The sequence below is a fragment of the Balaenoptera ricei genome, chromosome 1 (genome assembly GCF_028023285.1).
Source record: "Balaenoptera ricei isolate mBalRic1 chromosome 1, mBalRic1.hap2, whole genome shotgun sequence".
Lineage (NCBI taxonomy): Eukaryota > Metazoa > Chordata > Mammalia > Artiodactyla > Balaenopteridae > Balaenoptera > Balaenoptera ricei.
The window spans coordinates 175,793,230-175,812,573 of NC_082639.1; the positions used below are offsets into that span (position 1 = coordinate 175,793,230).

Here is a 19,344-nt window from a genome sequence, read left to right on the forward strand (position 1 = left end):
GCAACCGGAACCCTAGGACTAGAGCAGAGCAGCAATCTGTTCTCAGAGAAAGGGAGCTCCACTGGGACCAGAAGGTCTGGATGCTAGTTTCCACTCTTGAGGCTTTGGGAAAGTCTTCAATCCTTCTATCTCTATTATAAAATACCAGTAACAACTACTCAGTCTATTTCATCAAGCTCTTGTGATGATCAGGTGAGGTAATGGGAAACTACTTTATAAATGTGGGGTACTAATGTTATTCTGTCAAAAACTACATGAACGTGAATATTTCCGGAAAGGCAATTTAAAGAAAGTGATAACAAAGATAAAATAATATCATGTTAAAACTTTTCCTGGTTTCTCATTGCCTTTATTTAAGCTAGTTTAATTACTTTCTAATATTTCAATATTTACTTACTTACAAGGCCTTCAAATATTTATAAAAATGTATCTGACAAATAATACACAGATGTTTGCCTAAATTAATGTTAACCATTAATAAGATTATACTACTCTCTATGGTGCTAATCATTTCAATAACTAATAAATAAGTCAGTAAACTGTTGATATTTTTTAACATTTTAATTATTGTTTATCAAATTAGAATTTGGCAGTAAAAATCACTTTTCATAAAGACATTACTTATATATTAACAAATCAATCTTGACTCATTCAGTCTGGTAGCTTTGTAAGAATCCATGACTTCAGTTTTTCTAGCTCAGCTTTGCTTAACTCATGGTAAACACCTGGGAAACTATGAAACTTTGTGTTCACTCCTAGAGATTTTAATACTGAGTTTGTCTCTTCACCCCAAGAATGAAGAACTAACTCATCTACGGTACCATGACACTGAAATAATTCAGGAAGGACACCTTCACTTTTCTGAAGAGCCTAGAGGAGAGAACATAAAAATGGAGAAGTTTAAGAAATTCATTTAAGAACATTATTCTTAGAAATCAGAGGGGGCAGAAAAATTCCAATTTAACCAAAGCTTCAATATTTAAAGGGGAAAAAGAGGCAGTGGTAGAGCTCTCTGAGGTATATATTGATGGGCCAGGACCAGGAGCTTAGCTGGTTGCTGGCACCACTGGAGCTGCAGTTGTACGTGGCCTGAATTTACTCCGTAGAGGACTGTCTCAAAAATGGTCAAAGCATTTCCCGAAGAAACCTTGTGTCTTGGGAAGACAAACCTCTCCACATGGAGTGGAAAGAGGGAGGAACACAGAGCTCAGGTACAATCAAGGAAAAAACAGCATTCTTGTTCTCATTTCCATACCTGCTGGTTCTACTTCTGGTAACGAGGCTGCAGCACTATAATATACCATACTCATAAATTAGGATATTGCTGCAAAATAGGTATCAGCCATGTAACTGATTCTTTGGTTTGATTATGTTCATGACATAATAAGCAAACCTAGTTATAATCATCTATATTTTTAATATGTATGCAGGATACATATATAGCATACACATTTTTTTTATCCTTTTCTCTTTGACACTTTGCTTAACAGTAATCTCTGTACAAGGCACTTCCTAAACATGGATGACCAGCTGGAATTTATCAATATAACTAATTTGAATTCCCAGGAATGCTCTGTGAATCAACTGTTATTGTGTAATTATCAATGTTGTTTTAGTTTCAATGTGTGAATGTCTCATTTTTTTTTTCTGTTTTGTTTTTAAAATCTGGAACTTACCTGGTAAACAGCAGATGTTTTATTCAGAAAACTAGAAAGAGCAAATACTCCTGCCACATCTTGATGATTCCTGTATGCTAAATGCATTGCCATGCACCCTCCCATAGAAAATCCTCCTAAAAGAAGCAAAAACTCACTTATCAGAAAAAGCAGAATATATGCAATGATAATTTAGAAGAAGATATAGCTATGCCAGTCTTCCATAAGTATTTGGAGACCTAAAAGAGATACTATGCTAAAGAGAAATTTAGTCTACTTTAGATCTCATGGAAAAAAACCTATGAGTAAATAACACTGTTCTATCTGTGTCATCACTGGTAAAATAATTTGTTATAAAAGGAGCTAGAATTGAAAAAAGAAATCTTGGTCATCAAGTAAAAATATTTATTATATTTCAAAATATGAGTCATAGCACAAGTGTTATTTATTTAAACTTCTAGTGTCTACTTACATTTTGTTTATACTTATAGGAGTCCTCACCTGCAGCTACAAGTAATAACATGCACCTTTCTGTCTTACTTGCCAAGCTATAAGCTCCATGAGGATTATATTTCTAGAGTTTGCCATATAATAGATGCTTAGTGATCCCTGAATTAGGAAGGATGATCAAAAATTTGGTGAGAAAGATAAAACATCTTTGTATTATAATATTATTTTGAAAACTGACTTGTGATGGTATAATTCAAACATATATACCCATATGCCCTTTTAAAAAAGAGTTTGGGGAAAAAAATATTCACTTGACAAACTTTTATTGTCTTTTATGTGCCAGACACTGTCACTGGAGTGACACTAGTCACCAGAGATATGCAGATGAAAATACCTGGACCCTTCTGTTCAAAGGCGAAAACAGACACAACACAGAATATGGAGGTAGGTACCTGACGTGACATAGCAGAGAGGATGGCCCAGCTTCAGCTTAGAGACTCGGTGTGATATTCCCCAGCATGACTGAGAGTTAAAAGACTTCTCATGATTTAAAAGAAATCCATATGTTACAGATAACAAGGTTGTAGGAACACAGTTTTTATTTTTTGGAGAAATTCAAGAGCTTGAGTTATATTTTTTGCCAAATGTACCTAAGTAACATATTAAATGTGACTAGTATGACTGAGGAATTAAACGTTTACTTTAATTTTACCTAGTTAAAATTTGAGTTTAAATACATGTGGCTAGGGGTAATCATATGGGACAATGAAGTTCTAGATAATCTAAGCTGCATCAATGATGGAAAAAAAGCTTTAAATTTCATAAATGGAGCAAAATGAAATTAATGTTCCATTAAAAAAAATAATGTGGCTAATAGCATTAAATGTGATCTTTTAATGCGATAAAGATTTTTAAAAAGTCATACAAAGATAAAATGTGAATAAAAATAGACCGGTGAGCAAAAACATATTTAAAAATTATTATAAAAGCACACCTACTGAGAAAATTTTTACACATTAAATGCACCCACCCCATCACTGCATTTTTATTGACTAGGGTAACTTAATCACTTTATGGGATTTCCGAGCCCCTCGGGGGGTCCAGCATCACAGCAAGAACAGCAACAAGAACAGCAAGAAAACTAAGAAATAAAACACTTTCCCACGTATGAAATGCCATTATGAACAAAGGCATCCTGCAGACATTTAACCTCATGTTCAATTCTCCTAATTTATAATGAAGAAAAATGTACTCGTTGAAAACTCATTATTTTAAGATTCAATCTAAGTTCCTTGTCCATTTATAATCTCGTGAGGTAGTCTGCAATTCCTCACCAGCGATCTTTGACAATACAGTCACCTTTAACATTGCAGACACCGGTGTGAAAGGGACTTTATGTATTTTTTTCTAATGGAAGGAAATTTAACACAAAAGACTAGTTATTTCAATTCAATTTCCATCTAAGTGTTTAAAATGCAGTATAAAATATACTGTTCAATAAGTAAATACCAAAGAGTAAACTCATTGTAGGTAATAGTTATGATGTATATTTATAGTCGCTGGTGAAGCATTAAAATGTCAAGAGTTAACATTTCAACATACATTTAAGATTAACAGGCTGAATAAAACATGTTAAAAAAAATAATAACCTAGCTTTTATGAACTCTTTAAATTAAATAAAACAGTAATAATGTATAAAAACTGTACTGGGAAAACTAAGCTAATCTATCTGAAAACAAAGTCCAGGGGCGGGGGGGAGGCAGGGAACTTACAATTCAAGTTTACCGTCAATTGAATAGGATTTTAAAAATGGAATAAAATCCACCCTCCGACCAAATTTCAACAATTTTTCCACTATATATATAATTATTTTTCAGAATGAACTGTGATAAAGTCTCAAAAATTTGGGAATATATAAATTATGCCCACCATATTTGTATATTTTCTCTCATATAAAATTGACAGGGTAAACAAAATATTTATCATCTTCTATGGCAAGCTATTAAAACAGCAGTCCCAAGCCTTAAAAGTTCTGATAGTTGTTGCTGAAGAAACGTACGTTATTTAAGATATATATATATATATGTTAAAAGAAAGTAGAAGGATGCTATCATTTTCCGGTTTTCCCTCCAAGAGCTTCAAAAGAAACTTATATAATGTCAGGAAAGTCAGCCTGGAAATTGTGGAGCTAGGTTTCATCTTGGTAACTGCAACTATCCCTTCATTTTAATTTTAAATCTTATTATAAAATTAATATGTTAATATATGCCCACTGCGTAAAGTATTTCCACCATACAAAAATAAAGAAAATGGCTTATCCAAAATCTCACTACTCACATATAATTTTGACATGTTTTTAAAAATTCATTTTAACAGTTAAACTCACTCTATATGTACAATTTTATACCTTACTTTCATGTAATACTGATTTGAATGTCTTTAAACAGAATTACAAAATTACATAATTATTTTTTTACTCCTTGAACACATACTAAGTATACTAAGTGCCTTCTAAATGTATGTATATAGTACATAACAGTTACATAATAGTCAGTTGTATTAATAGACCATTACTCCCTTAACCGCTTTCCTCATGATGGGTATTTAGAGCATCATAATGGGTATGTAGAGCATCCATGTAAATTATTCAGGTGTAATTCGAGAAGCACTTGATTATCCCTGCTTCAAAATTCTGATAATATTATCAGAGAACATGAAAAACTATACCAATAATCTGGTCATTATCATTTGTCAGGTTCTATACATCCTAGATCAAAGTTAAATCTAAATTACTTCAGTTTTCTCTTAACAACAAATTATCACCACCTAGTGGCTAGAAAAAGGAATCTCATTATGGTACAAAGTTTCTAAGTCAATGCATAGGATCTGGGTTCTAGTCCCAACTCTATTTTAGCCAGCAGTCTCTTTGAACTTTAGTTTCTTCTTATCTGAAATGAGAATAATAATTTCCTACTTCACCTATTCCAAGGGTCAAGAAAGATACTGTATATGAAAAAATGTGTATAATTTAAACACATTATAGTGTTAAACTATATTCTTAATAATTTTCTCAGAATACAGAATCTGAATCCAGGTTTTAACAATAGCTATGTTGCCAAATTCAGAAAGTAATTTAAAAGTCACTATTTTATTGCCTGTGTTTCCCCTAATTTTTACCATACCCTCTGTAAAATCATGTGTGGTATTATTATATAAAAATAAATAAACTTTCTTATATCCGATCGTCTTAATATGCATAGTAAGGATTCACGAATGTCTCCAAGGAACACATTTAAAGCTTTTGCCCAGTTCCTCCTTTCTAACCAGTTTATTCTTTCCATTAAGAAAGAAATATATTTCCATTGTTGAAAACAAGAAAACAAAGGATTTTTCTTAGCTAAACTCACAGTTGACTGCAATGTTCTTAAGTGTAATCTTACTCACCCTTGTGTTTCCAAAGTCGTGAAACACTGTACGTGTTGGTCTTTCATCATTCTACTGGATCTATTGCATTTGCCATCTTCCTATTCCCCCGGACTTCAGACCAGCCAGCCTCCACAGTGTTGTCAGTGTAATCTTTTTAAAATGCTCATCTGATCATGTCATTCTCTGTATATAATTCAATAATCCTAGGAGTTGAAGCGCATACCAAACTAGTAGTTCCTGAGAGATTTTAATGTGTCCCTTGTTTTCTTTCATGAATGTGTTTCCCTATTTGTTTACCAGTCATATTCTCACTCATTCTTTAAAACTCAATTGGAAATTATCTCTTCTAAGAAGCAGTTCCTAGCTTCCCCCAAAATTGACTTGTTCTTTAGAACACTTTACTTCTGTTATCTCCCTCATTATACTGTAAAGCTTTTGATAGTTTTTGGTACTCCAGCACTAAAAAGTTTTATTAACAATTTGGAAATTAAATTTAGTATGAGAAGTTTCATTTTCGACCTGATTAAGCTGTGTAAACTACCTAGAAAAGGTGGTATATCATACTCTATAAAAACATTATTTTTAAACTAAGTTTAATATAATAAAATATCACTAATCAAAATAAAACCACAGAAAAAGAATGGGTTGCCACCTACTCAAATATAGAGAATAGTTTTGTTTACAAAGCTATATTGGTTAAAATTACAATCTCAGAGAAAAGGGTTCCATGAGGACACAATGTGATATTAAATCTGAAATTTTATCACATATTAAACAAAATCAACAAGGATAACAATTTTGTACTATTATCTCTATTTTTTCCTTTTTTCAAAAAAATTATTTATGTATTTATTTATTTTTGGCTGCGTTGGGTCTTCACTGCTGCGCACGGGCTTCCTTTAGTTGCAGCGAGTGGGGGCTACTCTTTGTTGCGGTGTGCAGGCTTCTCATTGTGGTGGCTTCTCTTGTTGCGGAGCACGGGCTCTAGGTGTGTGGGTAGTTGTGGCATGCGGGCTCAGTAGTTGTGGCTCGCGGGCTCTAGAGCGCAGGCTCAGTAGTTGTGGCGCACGGGCTTAGTTGCTCCGCCGCATGTGGGATCTTCCCGGACCAGGGCTCGAATCCGTGTCCCCTGCGTTGGCAGGCAGATTCTTAACCACTGCGCCACCAGGGAAGTTCCTTTCCTTTTTAATCTTCTAATTTTTCTAGTTTTCTCTTATAATTAATTTTTTTAAATAACCTATGTTGTTTGTATATGTGTGTCTAGCATCTCAAATGCACTTTGCTTTGACGTCCCATTGGATCCCACCTTCATTAAAATGTTATAAATAGCATTTAAATCTTAAATTTAAATTAAATTTTAAATCAAATTAAATCTTAATCTCTACTTAATTTAAAATGTTCTATAATAGACACTTGACAAAAGGATTAAACCAGTAGAAAAATATGAAGCAGTAACTTCTGTTTAAAGAATCTATGAGCAATGAAAAAGAAAGAGGGAAGCACAGCACGTATACTACTGAGGAAAGAAAACAGCTGGTAGAGAAGGAACAATGAGCTCCCTGAGTCTCCACAGGGCAGCACTGGTCCAGTAGGGCCTTTCTGTTGTCTGGAGAGACCATGGGGAAGGTGGTATAGAGAGTGTTTAATAACAGCAAGAAAATTTCTTCAACATTACCTGCCAGGCACATTTCTAAGTATTTCACATGAATTGACTAATTGAATTATCACACCTCTATAAGATAAGTACTATTATTATCATCCACACACAGAGGTTAAGGAAACTCATATACCTACAAAATAGTGAATCTATGATTAGAAACCTGCAGTCTGAGTCCAGAGCCCAAGTTCTTAACCATGTTATACTGCTGTCAGTTGCACTCATGCATTTGCAATTATGATATTCACAACTCAGGAAATGCATGTACAAATATCTGAATACATAATGATATTTTGCTTCATGTGCCATGTTTTCAAATAAGTGAGAAGTTCAGTTAGATCAATAAGACAAAAAAAATAACAACTACAAGAGAAAATCCCTATAGGACTAGAATGCCATTTCCTCTATGCATCAATAGCTAATCCATGTAAAGAAAAAGGAGGTAGTATAAGTAATGTTTTGTCATAATAAAAGAAGGTCAAGAATCACATGTATTTTGGCACACTTGTTTAACTCTACAGAAATGTAACTGAAGATTTATTTTCATTGACTGGTTAAAAAACTAACAGTAAAGTAACAAGGACAAACAACCTTGGATCTGCACTTCTGTCGTCTCTTTCATATCTCAAGCTAGGAAAGAGGCTTTATAGAAGTTCATAAGCTCATCTCACAAATTCTAAAAAGGCATTTTTTTCTTTCCCAATTTTTTATATTCATAAGTGTATATAAATATCCTATTATATGCATTTTGTAATAAATTTCAAATTTTATAATTTTATAATATAATAGTTTATAACCCTTCCAAAATGAAATTTTGTTAAAAATTCAGTGGAGCTTTGATAAAATATTGACCACATTACTGATTGCTTTATAAATAAGATCATCTTTTAACAAGGTTCTCTTGGTACTTCAGAAAATAATTAAAACCTTCCATGATATGGTAGAAAGAAACTAAAACAAATTCCAGATGAATCAAATAAATATTTAAAAAATTATGGAAAAGCCAGTAGAACACCTATTTGAATATTTATTCAAGTTCTAGAGAAATACCTTCTTAAACTGAGAAATTATTTGGAAAAAAATGGACAACTAAAAATAGCTTTCTTGTGTCAAAACATAAACAGAATTAAAAGCAAAATAACAAATTAAGTGCATATAAATTACCACTTTTGTTTACTTATTTTTAGCAAATATTTTTCAAGACAATATTATTCAGCGAGGTATAATAAGATGGACATTCTAATATAGGTGGGAGAAGTATCAATTGGTACAGTTTTTTCACGAAAGGAATTTGACAATATGTATTAAGAGTTTTACAAACGTTGAGTTAAATGGAAGAACCATGGGCTTTGAAATGAAGTAAACCTAGATTCAAAATTCTTATCAGCTCTCCGACCTTACAACAATCCATAACCTCTTTTCAAAGATGAATAAGATGAAGTAACTGATGGATACAGGGAAGGGCAAGGAGGAGGGATGGGGCAAGAGACAAGCAGATAAGCAATTACAATTCAACGCGATACGTTCTTTAACACATATACATTAGAAGTACGATTAGTATATTTTCTACGTTTTTATGTATGAAGATTTTATAATTTTAATTTAAAGCAATTTCTTATAGTACTAATATTTTGTTTTCCCACTGTCATTACATGACTTCAGGATCTCATTACCCTATAATCATAAATTCAGTAACTGGTTTTCCCATACCCAAATTTTTATCTCTTCACTTATCCCTTCTGCCAGATTAATTTTCCTAAAGCACAGTTCTAACTAACTATATGACTCAAAGACATACTTTAATCATCTCTCCTCAATTACCTATAGAATAAAGGATAAAAGGGGAACCAGAAAGTATTTATTGAGAGTGTAAAATGAGCCAACTGTTTTACAAACATCATATTCCAGTAAAATAGTATTTTTATAGTATTATTATTCCCACTTTGCAGATGAGGTAGCAGAAATTCAGTGTAGGCAATTAAGTGATGAACCAGCTAGGCAGTGGTGGACTTTAGATTCGACCCATTTTGGTCACTTATACCATTATGCTCTTCAGGCTGTTAGTCCAGCTATCAGATCAATAGGCGTCTTCCAGTCAGACAACAAACTTTCTGCTAAAGCCATCTAACATCCAGACAGACAAAAACAAGCACTACTTTTTTTTACTTCTATTTACCATTCATATTACTCTCTATGTTTAGACCTCTGCGCTGTAATAGTTAAAATTTTATTTATTTGCACATCTCAAAATCTCAAATGCCTCTGATACTTTCCTATTAAATTGTTCTCTAATAGCCCCAAATACTTATGACCTCTTTTCATCTGAATTCCTGTGATACTTAACTACTTAAGTCATCAATTTACAGATCAGGTCATGCTGCTCATTACAAATGTTTAGCTCTGTGCTAGGCATTGCGATGGGTCCTGAGAAATAAAAATAAATACAGATGATCACTCCCTTTGAAGAGCTGTCAGTTATACTGCTTTAGGGCAATCATCAAGGCTAGCTGGCCTTACAGTTACCATTTTAAGTACCTCATGGCCTCTTCTAGGTTGTAAGCAACTGTGGCATTCCTGTTCTATTTATCTGTGTGTCTCTTTGAGCATCTAACTTACTGCCAGACACACAGTACTTAGAAACTTAGAAAATATTTGCTAAATCATTGAATGACAGAATCTGTTACACATTCACATATTTTGAATTCTATCTTGTAACTGTTTCATGATGCCTTAGACTGAGTTGGTGCCCCTTCACTATGCTCTTCCCAGTACTCCCATAATGTTCTGTATTTATCTCTATGACACAGATGTTAAACACAGAAACACAGAAATATAGAGTTAAACACTGATGAGGAAACAGAGGCCCAGAAAGGTGATGTTACTGCACTGGAGGGCACACTGCTTTTAACTAACAAAAGTGAATGCTGAAGCCAAGACAGAAAAATGGATCCCATCCATTATATCATATTGCTTCTCAACTCAATGAATCGTTTAGTACTTCAATAAACACAAAGGAAGTTTATTAATTTGCCCAAATCCTGTCTACACAGGATTTCAATGTGCATTTTAATGTTATTTAGAACATGATGAAGATCCTTAATTTGCTTTATAATTTCAACATTAAATACACCTCATTATAAATTAAATAGTTACTTGGAAATAACTCTTTAACAAAAATCTATCCTGTATCATTCACATTCTATACAGTTTATCTTATTTTTGTATGTATTATAAAATAGTTTATGCATTTTATGATTGCAGAAAAAGAAAGGGGTATAAGTAGAATAAAGCTTATATAAAGGCATGATATATCCCCCTTGGGAAGAGAGATTGCTAAAGACATGTTTAACAAAAGTTTATGAATACCTTATTCCTACAATATTAACTCCGAAGAGTTTACTTTTCATGAATTTGATGTTATATTTTGACTACGTACTTTAATTTATCTTAATTATGGCGATAGTAGTCTAAACATATAAAATTTAAGCTAATTAAAATAAAACGTTTTAAAAACTGGAATGAATAATCTCTTAATTGAAAATTAAAGTAGAAAGAAAATTTTAACCGCCATGGGAGTCTTAAAGTATGTTATTATTAAAAAGAAAATCATTTAAAGGTTCATGAGCTTTTGCTTATAATTCTATTATCCTTAAAATTCTTAATATGTAAAGTTTATCTAAAACTGTGAATAGGTCAAATGATATACAAAGTGCTTCTAAATAATGTTCCAAGTAAAATTCAATGTATAGAATTAAACAAAAGTGAAAAAAAATTTTAAATTCTCAACATCTAAAGATCTTACCTACTAATATCCTGTTCTTCTTGATACCACTTTTTACTTCACCATCAATCAAATCTGTAAGCACCTGACACATTACATCAATTGATTCAAGGTGTTCTGGGCAGTCATTAGATATTTTAAATCTGTCAAACCATACATTGGAGAATCCTCCTTTCAAAGGAGTATATGGCCTGTTTAAAACCAAAAAAAGAAAAAGAAAAAATTAAAATAGATGTTTTAATTTCTAAAAAATTAGTGTTTTGAATAATTACAATTTCCTCCAAGTTTTAAAAGTTAAATAATTCACATTAAAAATATTCCCATGCTGATTGCCTTAACTCTCCTATACTTACCTTGGTTCTATTAACATTTATTAATGCCAGTTCATCATCTTAGTTTCTCCATCTTTTAAGTTTCATAAATTCTCCAGAAAATCCCCATGAAAAAAGGGTAATTATTTATTGTGTGTGCATGTCATTTTTTCCACTCTATTTAAATGATTATTTAAATATTTACAGCTAAATAAATAATGTCTGGCCATGCAAAAAGTCAGGACCTCAAGAGTAGAAAATATGATTTACCAAAATGCTTTTCAAAAGGTGGTTAGTTTGTAGCACATAAGTATGAAGGCTACGTTAGTAATTTAAATGTTTCTTGATCACATCCAGGCAGATTATCCTTAGAATAGGAGTCTTCAGTATTTTTGTTTTGTTTTGTTTTGTTAATCAAGAGTTGGAGCTATTTTATTTTTAAATCTTCTCAGGAACCTTGAAATGAGAGAGTTTAATGGGATACAAATAATCTTTGGAAGTGCTTATCATACAGATATTCCACACTGTTTGCATCATTTGGATCTCAAATTGGGTGCCTTGTTGGACTTAAAAACATTTTATGTGATAAGATGCCCTGAACTGGGTGTCCTGTTGAACAAGACTGATATTATAAGATGCTTTACATTTAAGTATGAGATGGGGTGGTTACAGTATTACTGAATCTTGCTCTGGATACTCTGTTATTTTAAGTATACATGTGTGTATGCACATGTTTGTGTGTATCCCAAGGTATTCCAAATATTCTGTTTTAATCAATTATAATGGGGTTAAGGGGTCCTGTATCAAGTCTTATGTTGGTAAAGGTAAATGAAGGGAATGAAAACACTCTTAGAGCTTCCTGTAGCAAACACACAGAAGTTTATGGGGATATATAAGACACACATGGAGAACAATAGTCTTCCAAAGATGAGGAATAGGAAAGTTTAATAAAAGATACAGCTTTTCACTTAGCAAATCTTGCTTTCTCCTCATGTGACCGCGAAAAACAGTTTTATGTTATAAGTAAGAAGACCACAGAAAACACAAACAGTGACAAAAGTATACACTATAATTTGAAAGAAATCTAAACCAGTGATGACCACAGATGCAGGGTTTCTCCTAGACCAACACCTCTACTACTTTGCCCCATCTCAAATTTAGCTATATATTCTCACCCTCCAGAGTCAGTGAAATAAAAGCATAAAATGTACAGCCAGAACAAAAAAATGGAGGGCTGAAAGACACAAGCTGAGATCTGAATGTGCTTCTTTGCACTTTCTTTAGTGAAAAACCAAGTGGAATCCTGACAAACCCAAGGAGCTAGAACTATTCAATTCTCATTCTCTCAACCACCGTAGCAAAAGAACTCTGCAGTCTGTGCAGATCTGACCATCAGAAACATCCAACTGTTAGGACCAAAGGGTGGCGCTGAAGGGAATAGGAGAACTACACAACTGTTGTTCTGTATTGGTCTTAACACTCTAAAATAAACGGATATCCACTTAAGGAGCCTAAAAGTCAACAGAAATATTTTGGAAACTTTCTCAGAGAAAGTGAAAGAAATCTGGAAACAAGACAGTTGCTCCGATTCAGATTTAAAAAGAACTCATCTTCAGAGAACCTCGTATTTACTAAAATATAATCGTGTTATAAACTTTACTTGGTAACGTACTTTCTAAAATTTGAATGTGTATTACAAATATCTCTGTAAGTCAGTATATAAAACCCTAACATTTTCTCCTAGTTTATGCACATGCATGAAATCTTGCAAATACAGGCTATTTTGTCTGTTTGTGTATTGTTTTGATGTCTTCCAATTAAGTCCTTTTTATTTTTTTGCTCAACTCTCCATTCCTCCTCTCCTCTCCCACCCCATTGCACATCCTGCCCTTCACACTAGGTAAACTATGTTAATGATCTGGAATGTTTTTCTTTGCACATACATTAGAACGTGTTTCTTTACATTATATTTTTTAGAGCATTTGCTTTTCAAAAATGAAATAAGCCTATTTGGTTTTCTTATGTGTGTCATACTTTTCTCCTTTAACAATACCTCATGGAAATCCTTTCATCTGATATAGCTCTTACCCATCCTTTTAAATAGCTATATAATATAATAAAGGTGTTCCACAATTTAATCTGCCCTTCACCTACTAATGGGCATTTATTTGGTACCCAGGTTTTAGCCACTAAGAACAATTCTGCATCAAACATATTCACGTACATGTTTTTACATACTGGGACTTTTATTCTTATGGAACAGAGTCTGTGAAATAGGACTACTGGATTGAGAGGTATGATTTTTATCTTAATAGATGTTTCAAAGTTGCTTCCACAAAGGCTATAAAAATTCACCTTTCTACAAGAAAGGTCTGAGAACATCCTTTTGCCCAACAGCCCTACCCTAATTACAATAGGTACTAACATACTTTAAAATATTACCATTGAAGGGTACCAACTATAGTTTTAAAATCAACTTTACTGAGGTATACTTTACATATATAAATGCACACATTTTAAATACAAAGTTCAAAGACTTTTGACAATGTATTTCCATTATGATCCAGAACATTTCCTTTACTTCAGAAAATTCCATCATGCCCACTTCCAAGCAAGTCCCATTCACTTCCCAGGCAACTGCTGACTGATTTCTATCACTGTAGATTAGTGCTGCCTTTCCAGAACTCCACATAAAGGAATTATTTATTCATAACGTTGGCTATTTTATTCTATTGGGGTTTTGATTTTTTTTAATTAGTTTAGAACTGCATCTGTATATTATTGCCATAAATATTTTTCATTTGTATTTCAAGTATTTTTTTCAAATCAATTTCTGTATATTGACATAATGTATTTAAAGTATCTATCTTTTTTTTAAAAGCCAAATAAAAGACTTTTACAATTGATATAATCTGTCCTTTTTTTTTTTTGGTATTAAACTAAATTTCTGGGTCTTCTGATTTATTTAAGGTATTCTCAATCCATACTTTTTTACATATAGAATCCAAGATTTTCTTCTAAGATTTTTGTTTTCATTCTTACATTTAAGTTTTGAATTTTTCTGGAATTTACTTCATACATGAAGTGACCTAAGGATTCAAATTCATTTTCTCCCAAATGGATAGCCAGTTGTGCCTGCACTACTACAAAAAAACAAACACTTTTCTCATAAAGGTGAAATTCTACCTTTGCCATATTATAGTTCTGAATTATCTAGTCTGTGCCAACCTAGGTAAATAAGAGAATTAAACCCTAATACCTAATACATTTACTACCTATAATGAATGGGCTTCTCTCCAAAGCATCTAGAATGGTACTAGTTCTGTTCTATCCTAGGCAAAAATCAAGAAAATGACAAGTCATTTTGTGTGTTCTGTGATTCAGGTGGAAAATTCTGGTTGGGAAAGGCTCTATTTTGTTCCACTGATCTACTTATCTACTCCTGTGTTAGGATCATATCGACTGTATTTACAGTGGTTTTAGAATATGTTCTGAGGTGGAGTCAGGTGGGCCCCCTCTCCCTACCATCATTACTACATGTCTTTCAGACTTGTCCTGCCTATTCTCAGGTATCTAATCTTCTTTATCTCTCTAAGAAATTAATCAAATATTTAGTAAATTCTTAAATAATTTCAAATAATTCCCCTTAAAAGTCCTGTGGGATTTCGGGACTTCCCTGGTGGCACAGTGGTTAAGAATCTGCCTGCCAATGCAGGGGACATGGGTTCGATCCCTGGTCCGGGAAGATCCCACATGCCGCGGAGCAACTAAGCCAATGTGCTACAACTACTGAGCCTGCACTCTAGAGGCCGTGAGCCACAACTACTGAAGCCCGCACGCCTACAGCCCGTGCTCTGCAACAAGAGAAGCCACCGCATTGAGAAGCCCAAGCACCGCAAGGAAGAGTAGCCCCCGCTCGCCACAATTAGAGAAAGCCTGTGCACAGCAATGAAGACCCAACGCAACCAAAAAATAAAAAATAAAAAAGTCTTTGTGGGATTTAACTAGTATTGCATTATTGCCTGGGAATTAACATTTTATGACATGAATCTGGGAGGTGGGAAGATTTTTGCAGACTGTGCTCTTCCCAGGATTGGCCACATTCTGGGCCTTACCTAAGGCTTCTCCTGCCTCGTCCCCCAGGCTCTAAGTGGGTACACTGGGTGCACAGAAGATAAAATCCTGCCCCAGCTCTCTATGGGGACCACCACAGAGCTTAAATTCTCCCTCATTCCTGTAGGCCTTCTGACTTCAGAAGCTGCTTGGCTCAAGAGAGGTAGATAAATTGGAATCAGAAGGGGAGAGAAGACAGAAAGCATTCTATCCTCCCACCTCCCAGAATCCCTTCTCAGGATTAACTTTCTTAAAGTACTCTGAAAATGAAAGCAGGTGCTTTCCATATAGCATTATGTCACTGTTAGAGAAAAAGAACTCTCAAACTATTGAAATTGTCACTTAAATCACAGTGATCTTCTGAATGAAAACAATATACAACACTCATACTAAAGCCTGAATTAGACTGGTACTTTTTTGACTTGTTTCTACTTCCCTTTTCATTTTCTTCTGTTTCTCTAAGTGTTTATTTGCCTGTCGAAGCACTTAAATAAGGATGATATCATAGGCTAAAATATGAATCATTCTGGGAACTCAGCCATTAATAGAAAAAAAATGACATTCACTTCACTTTTTGTCTTTGACAGTATCTTACTTAATTAGAGATAGATGCTCCACAGAATATAAGTTTTACTAATATAGTAGCCTTTTGTTCTCTCAGTTCTCTAAGAAAATTAATTCTGTTCAAAGGAGGTAATAGGAAAAATGTGCTGAGACAAAGAATAATTTTGAACTTTTTTTGTTAAGAAAACAATCAAGAATGCATAATTTTCCTAAGATGTTAGAAAAACCTTTCAATAAAGCATGAAAGGAAGATTGTCTTTTAAAGCAGCTAAACAAACTGGCACATATATTACACTCATTCACCTTCTTCCTCAAATAAACCACTTTATTAGCTGGTATAAAACAGCTCAGACATTACCACCATAAATAAATATGTTTGGCAAAGAACATCTGTGTGGCTCCTCAAATCAATCAATCAATCAATCAATCAATAAATCAATCAAACCACTGTACACTGGTAAAATATTAAGCGGGAATGAATGTCCAAGGTCTAAAAAAAGAGCTGACATTTCAGCTTGACACCAAATTTTGTTCCCTGTAAGTCATAAAATCGAAAGGTCATTCATAACCTTTCAGATAACATCATCGGGTTCCAGGCTTCCTCTCTGTCCTCATTTCACTGCTCTTCCCCCAACATTCACTAGGTTCCAGTCACATTTCCCTCCTTTTTCTTCAGGACCACCTCACTATTGATCCAGGGACTTGGCACCTGACATTCCCTCTCCCTGTAATGCTCTTTTCCACAGTGATACCCCCAGTGCCAAGAGCAAGTATTTGTTGAACGATGAATGCCAATCATCATTTGTGATTTGGGAATAATTCTTGTCAGCAGAATACCTAACAGAATACCTAAAATTATTTTATTTTGCTCTGAATATCTTTTGACTTTAATTCTTGTAATATCTATTCTGTGATTTCTAGAAAAAGGTCAAAATTTTCTTTTGTTGATTTGTTTTAGAAAGAACATGTTTCTAAGAAAATAAGTTTTAACATACTAATAGATATTTAAATGTACCATTTAAAATACTTACCAAAGAAGTATACTATTTCTTCAAAATAGCATTTTTTAATGAGGGTTCCTTGCCAGTGGAGTGTACTTATAGTACAGATCCACTGTTATCAGGAGAGAGATCTCCTAATATCATGCTTCAGGTATGAATCCTAAGTGATGGAGTAATGATGAACCCATTACTAAACCTAAATCAAGAGTGCCTAACCCTGTTTCAGAATATATGTTTAATGAAAAATATAAACATGCACTTCATGTGGAAAAACAGTGAATTGAAAAGTAGAGGCACTACTGACTGAATCTTATTACTTTTAGAATTTTTCAAAACACCGAGAAACTATACCATCATATAAATTATTGATGGCCCATTAAAAATTATTATTATTTTTTAAACGGAAATTCTACTAGTAAACCCAAACCAAGAAAACCTCTAATTACAAATACAGCTAAAGTATGTCACAAAATAAAAATCTTTATTGAGCACTTCAATTAAATATAGTCTAAATTAACATAATAAAACAATGAAGCAATATTTTCCATTTAAATCAACACAGCAACTAAATGCTGATTTTTACTTAATATGCCCCTCACTCAGCTGATTAAAAACATCTATTAAATAGGGTTGAGAAAAGGAGTACCTTGTAGCCAAAGTGGCAATTCACAATTTAATCAAAACATACTGATATGCTGTAATAGGCCACAACTGGGTAACCATAATAGACTATTGTTCTCTTCTTAAGTTCTTTAAAACATGTATGATGTTTGAAAGCAAAAATTATAACTTTGTTTGAGAGAGTTTTCAATGTACATTGATAAAACATATACAACAAGCATAACATAAAGGTGGGGAGGATAAAGGAAACTATATGGTTGTAAGGCTTCAACATCTTGTGTAAAGTGGTAAAAAGTAAACAGGTGAAAGGTGTGATATGTATCTTATAATCCCCAGAACAATCAGGAAAAAAAAGAATAAATGAAAATAGAGAATTAATTTTCTTAAATCCAAAAAGGATGGAAAAGGATAAAAGAGTAACAAAAAGCAATAAATTTAAATTCAAATATATCAATAGTTACAGTAAATGCAAATGGTCTAAACAAATCACTTAAAAGACAGAAACTGACAGATTCGTTAAAGAAAAAACAAAGCCCAAATATATGTTATCTATAAGAAACCCACCTTAAATATAATGATATAGATGTTAAAAGTAAAAAGATGAAAAAGATACGCTATATAAACAGTAAACATAAAAGCTGATACATACTATATTATTATTAAACAAAGTACACTTTGAGGAATTACCAGCGATAAAAACAAACATTAAAATATAAAAGTAGCTATTAATGAGGAAGACAATAATCCTATCTGGGAATGTACATAATATAGCTTAAAAACCATGAAGAGAAAACTGACAGGACTAAAGGGAAGAAATAGACCAATCTACAATCATAGTTGAAGATGTTAATACCCATTCTTTACTAATAGAATGACTTAGAATCACTAAGAAAATATAAAACTTGAGTAATACTATAGCCACCTTGAGCCACTGACATTTATAGAACCCTATACACAAAGGCACAGAATAAGTCACCAAGAAGACCTTATGCAAGACCATAATATAAGTGCCAAAGAGTATCAAAGACCGAAACTGTACAGAATATTGGCAGCAGTAGAATGAAATCAGAAGTCAACAGTAGTAAGAGACTGAGAATAGCCCCAAATACTTGGAAATTAACAACATATTTCTAAATAACTTATGAGTTAAAGAAGCTTGCAGAACTCTGTTTTCCATATCTGGCCAGAACAATATCTTTCATCCCACATGCTCTTCTTGAGGAAACAGCACTATGTAACTTCTAAGACTATGTCTTAGAAGGCAATACAGCTCCTTTCTGGTTCTCCTTAGGGCATTTGTTCTTGGAACTCAGCCTCCACTCTGCCAGGAAGCCCAAGACACCAGATAATGAGAACTCATGCAGGTGTTACAGTAACAAGACCAGAGGAAGGTCCCAGCTAATATCTAGTATTAAATGCCAGATATGAGTGAACCTTCAGATGATTCCAGTCCCTAGCAGTTGCCAGTCATCCCCAGCCTTCCAAGTTTTCCCAGCAGAGGCCCCCAATTATCATAGAACAGAATCAAGACATTAGTGCTGTGCCCTTTCTGAATTTCTAATCTACAGATGTGTCACCATAATAAAAAGTTGTTTGGGGTGGTTTGTTACACAGGAGTAATAATGGGAACATAAGAGAGATTGGAAAATATTTCAATATAAATAATACTAAAAATACAAAAGAGAAAATTAGTGGGAATTAGCTAAGGTAGCAATTAGTGAGAAATTTAGAGCTTTAATGTAATAAATAGGAGGAACTAATAAAT

General features: G+C 33.3%; 1 protein-coding gene across 1 annotated transcript in view; it reads right to left on the reverse strand.

Annotated features, from left to right (window-relative positions):
• Window positions 1-494: 494 nt before the first annotated feature.
• The window catches only part of LYPLAL1 (lysophospholipase like 1), a 29,724-nt gene continuing 10,874 nt past the window's right edge, over window positions 495-19,344 (reverse strand). The window contains exons 3-5 of the mRNA XM_059942326.1: window positions 10,991-11,160; window positions 1,677-1,792; window positions 495-870 (exon numbers count right to left, since the gene is read on the reverse strand). Of these exons, the coding sequence (XP_059798309.1) occupies window positions 652-870; window positions 1,677-1,792; window positions 10,991-11,160 (505 nt within the window). The 3' untranslated portion in view covers window positions 495-651. The remainder of the gene's footprint in view (window positions 871-1,676; window positions 1,793-10,990; window positions 11,161-19,344) is intronic.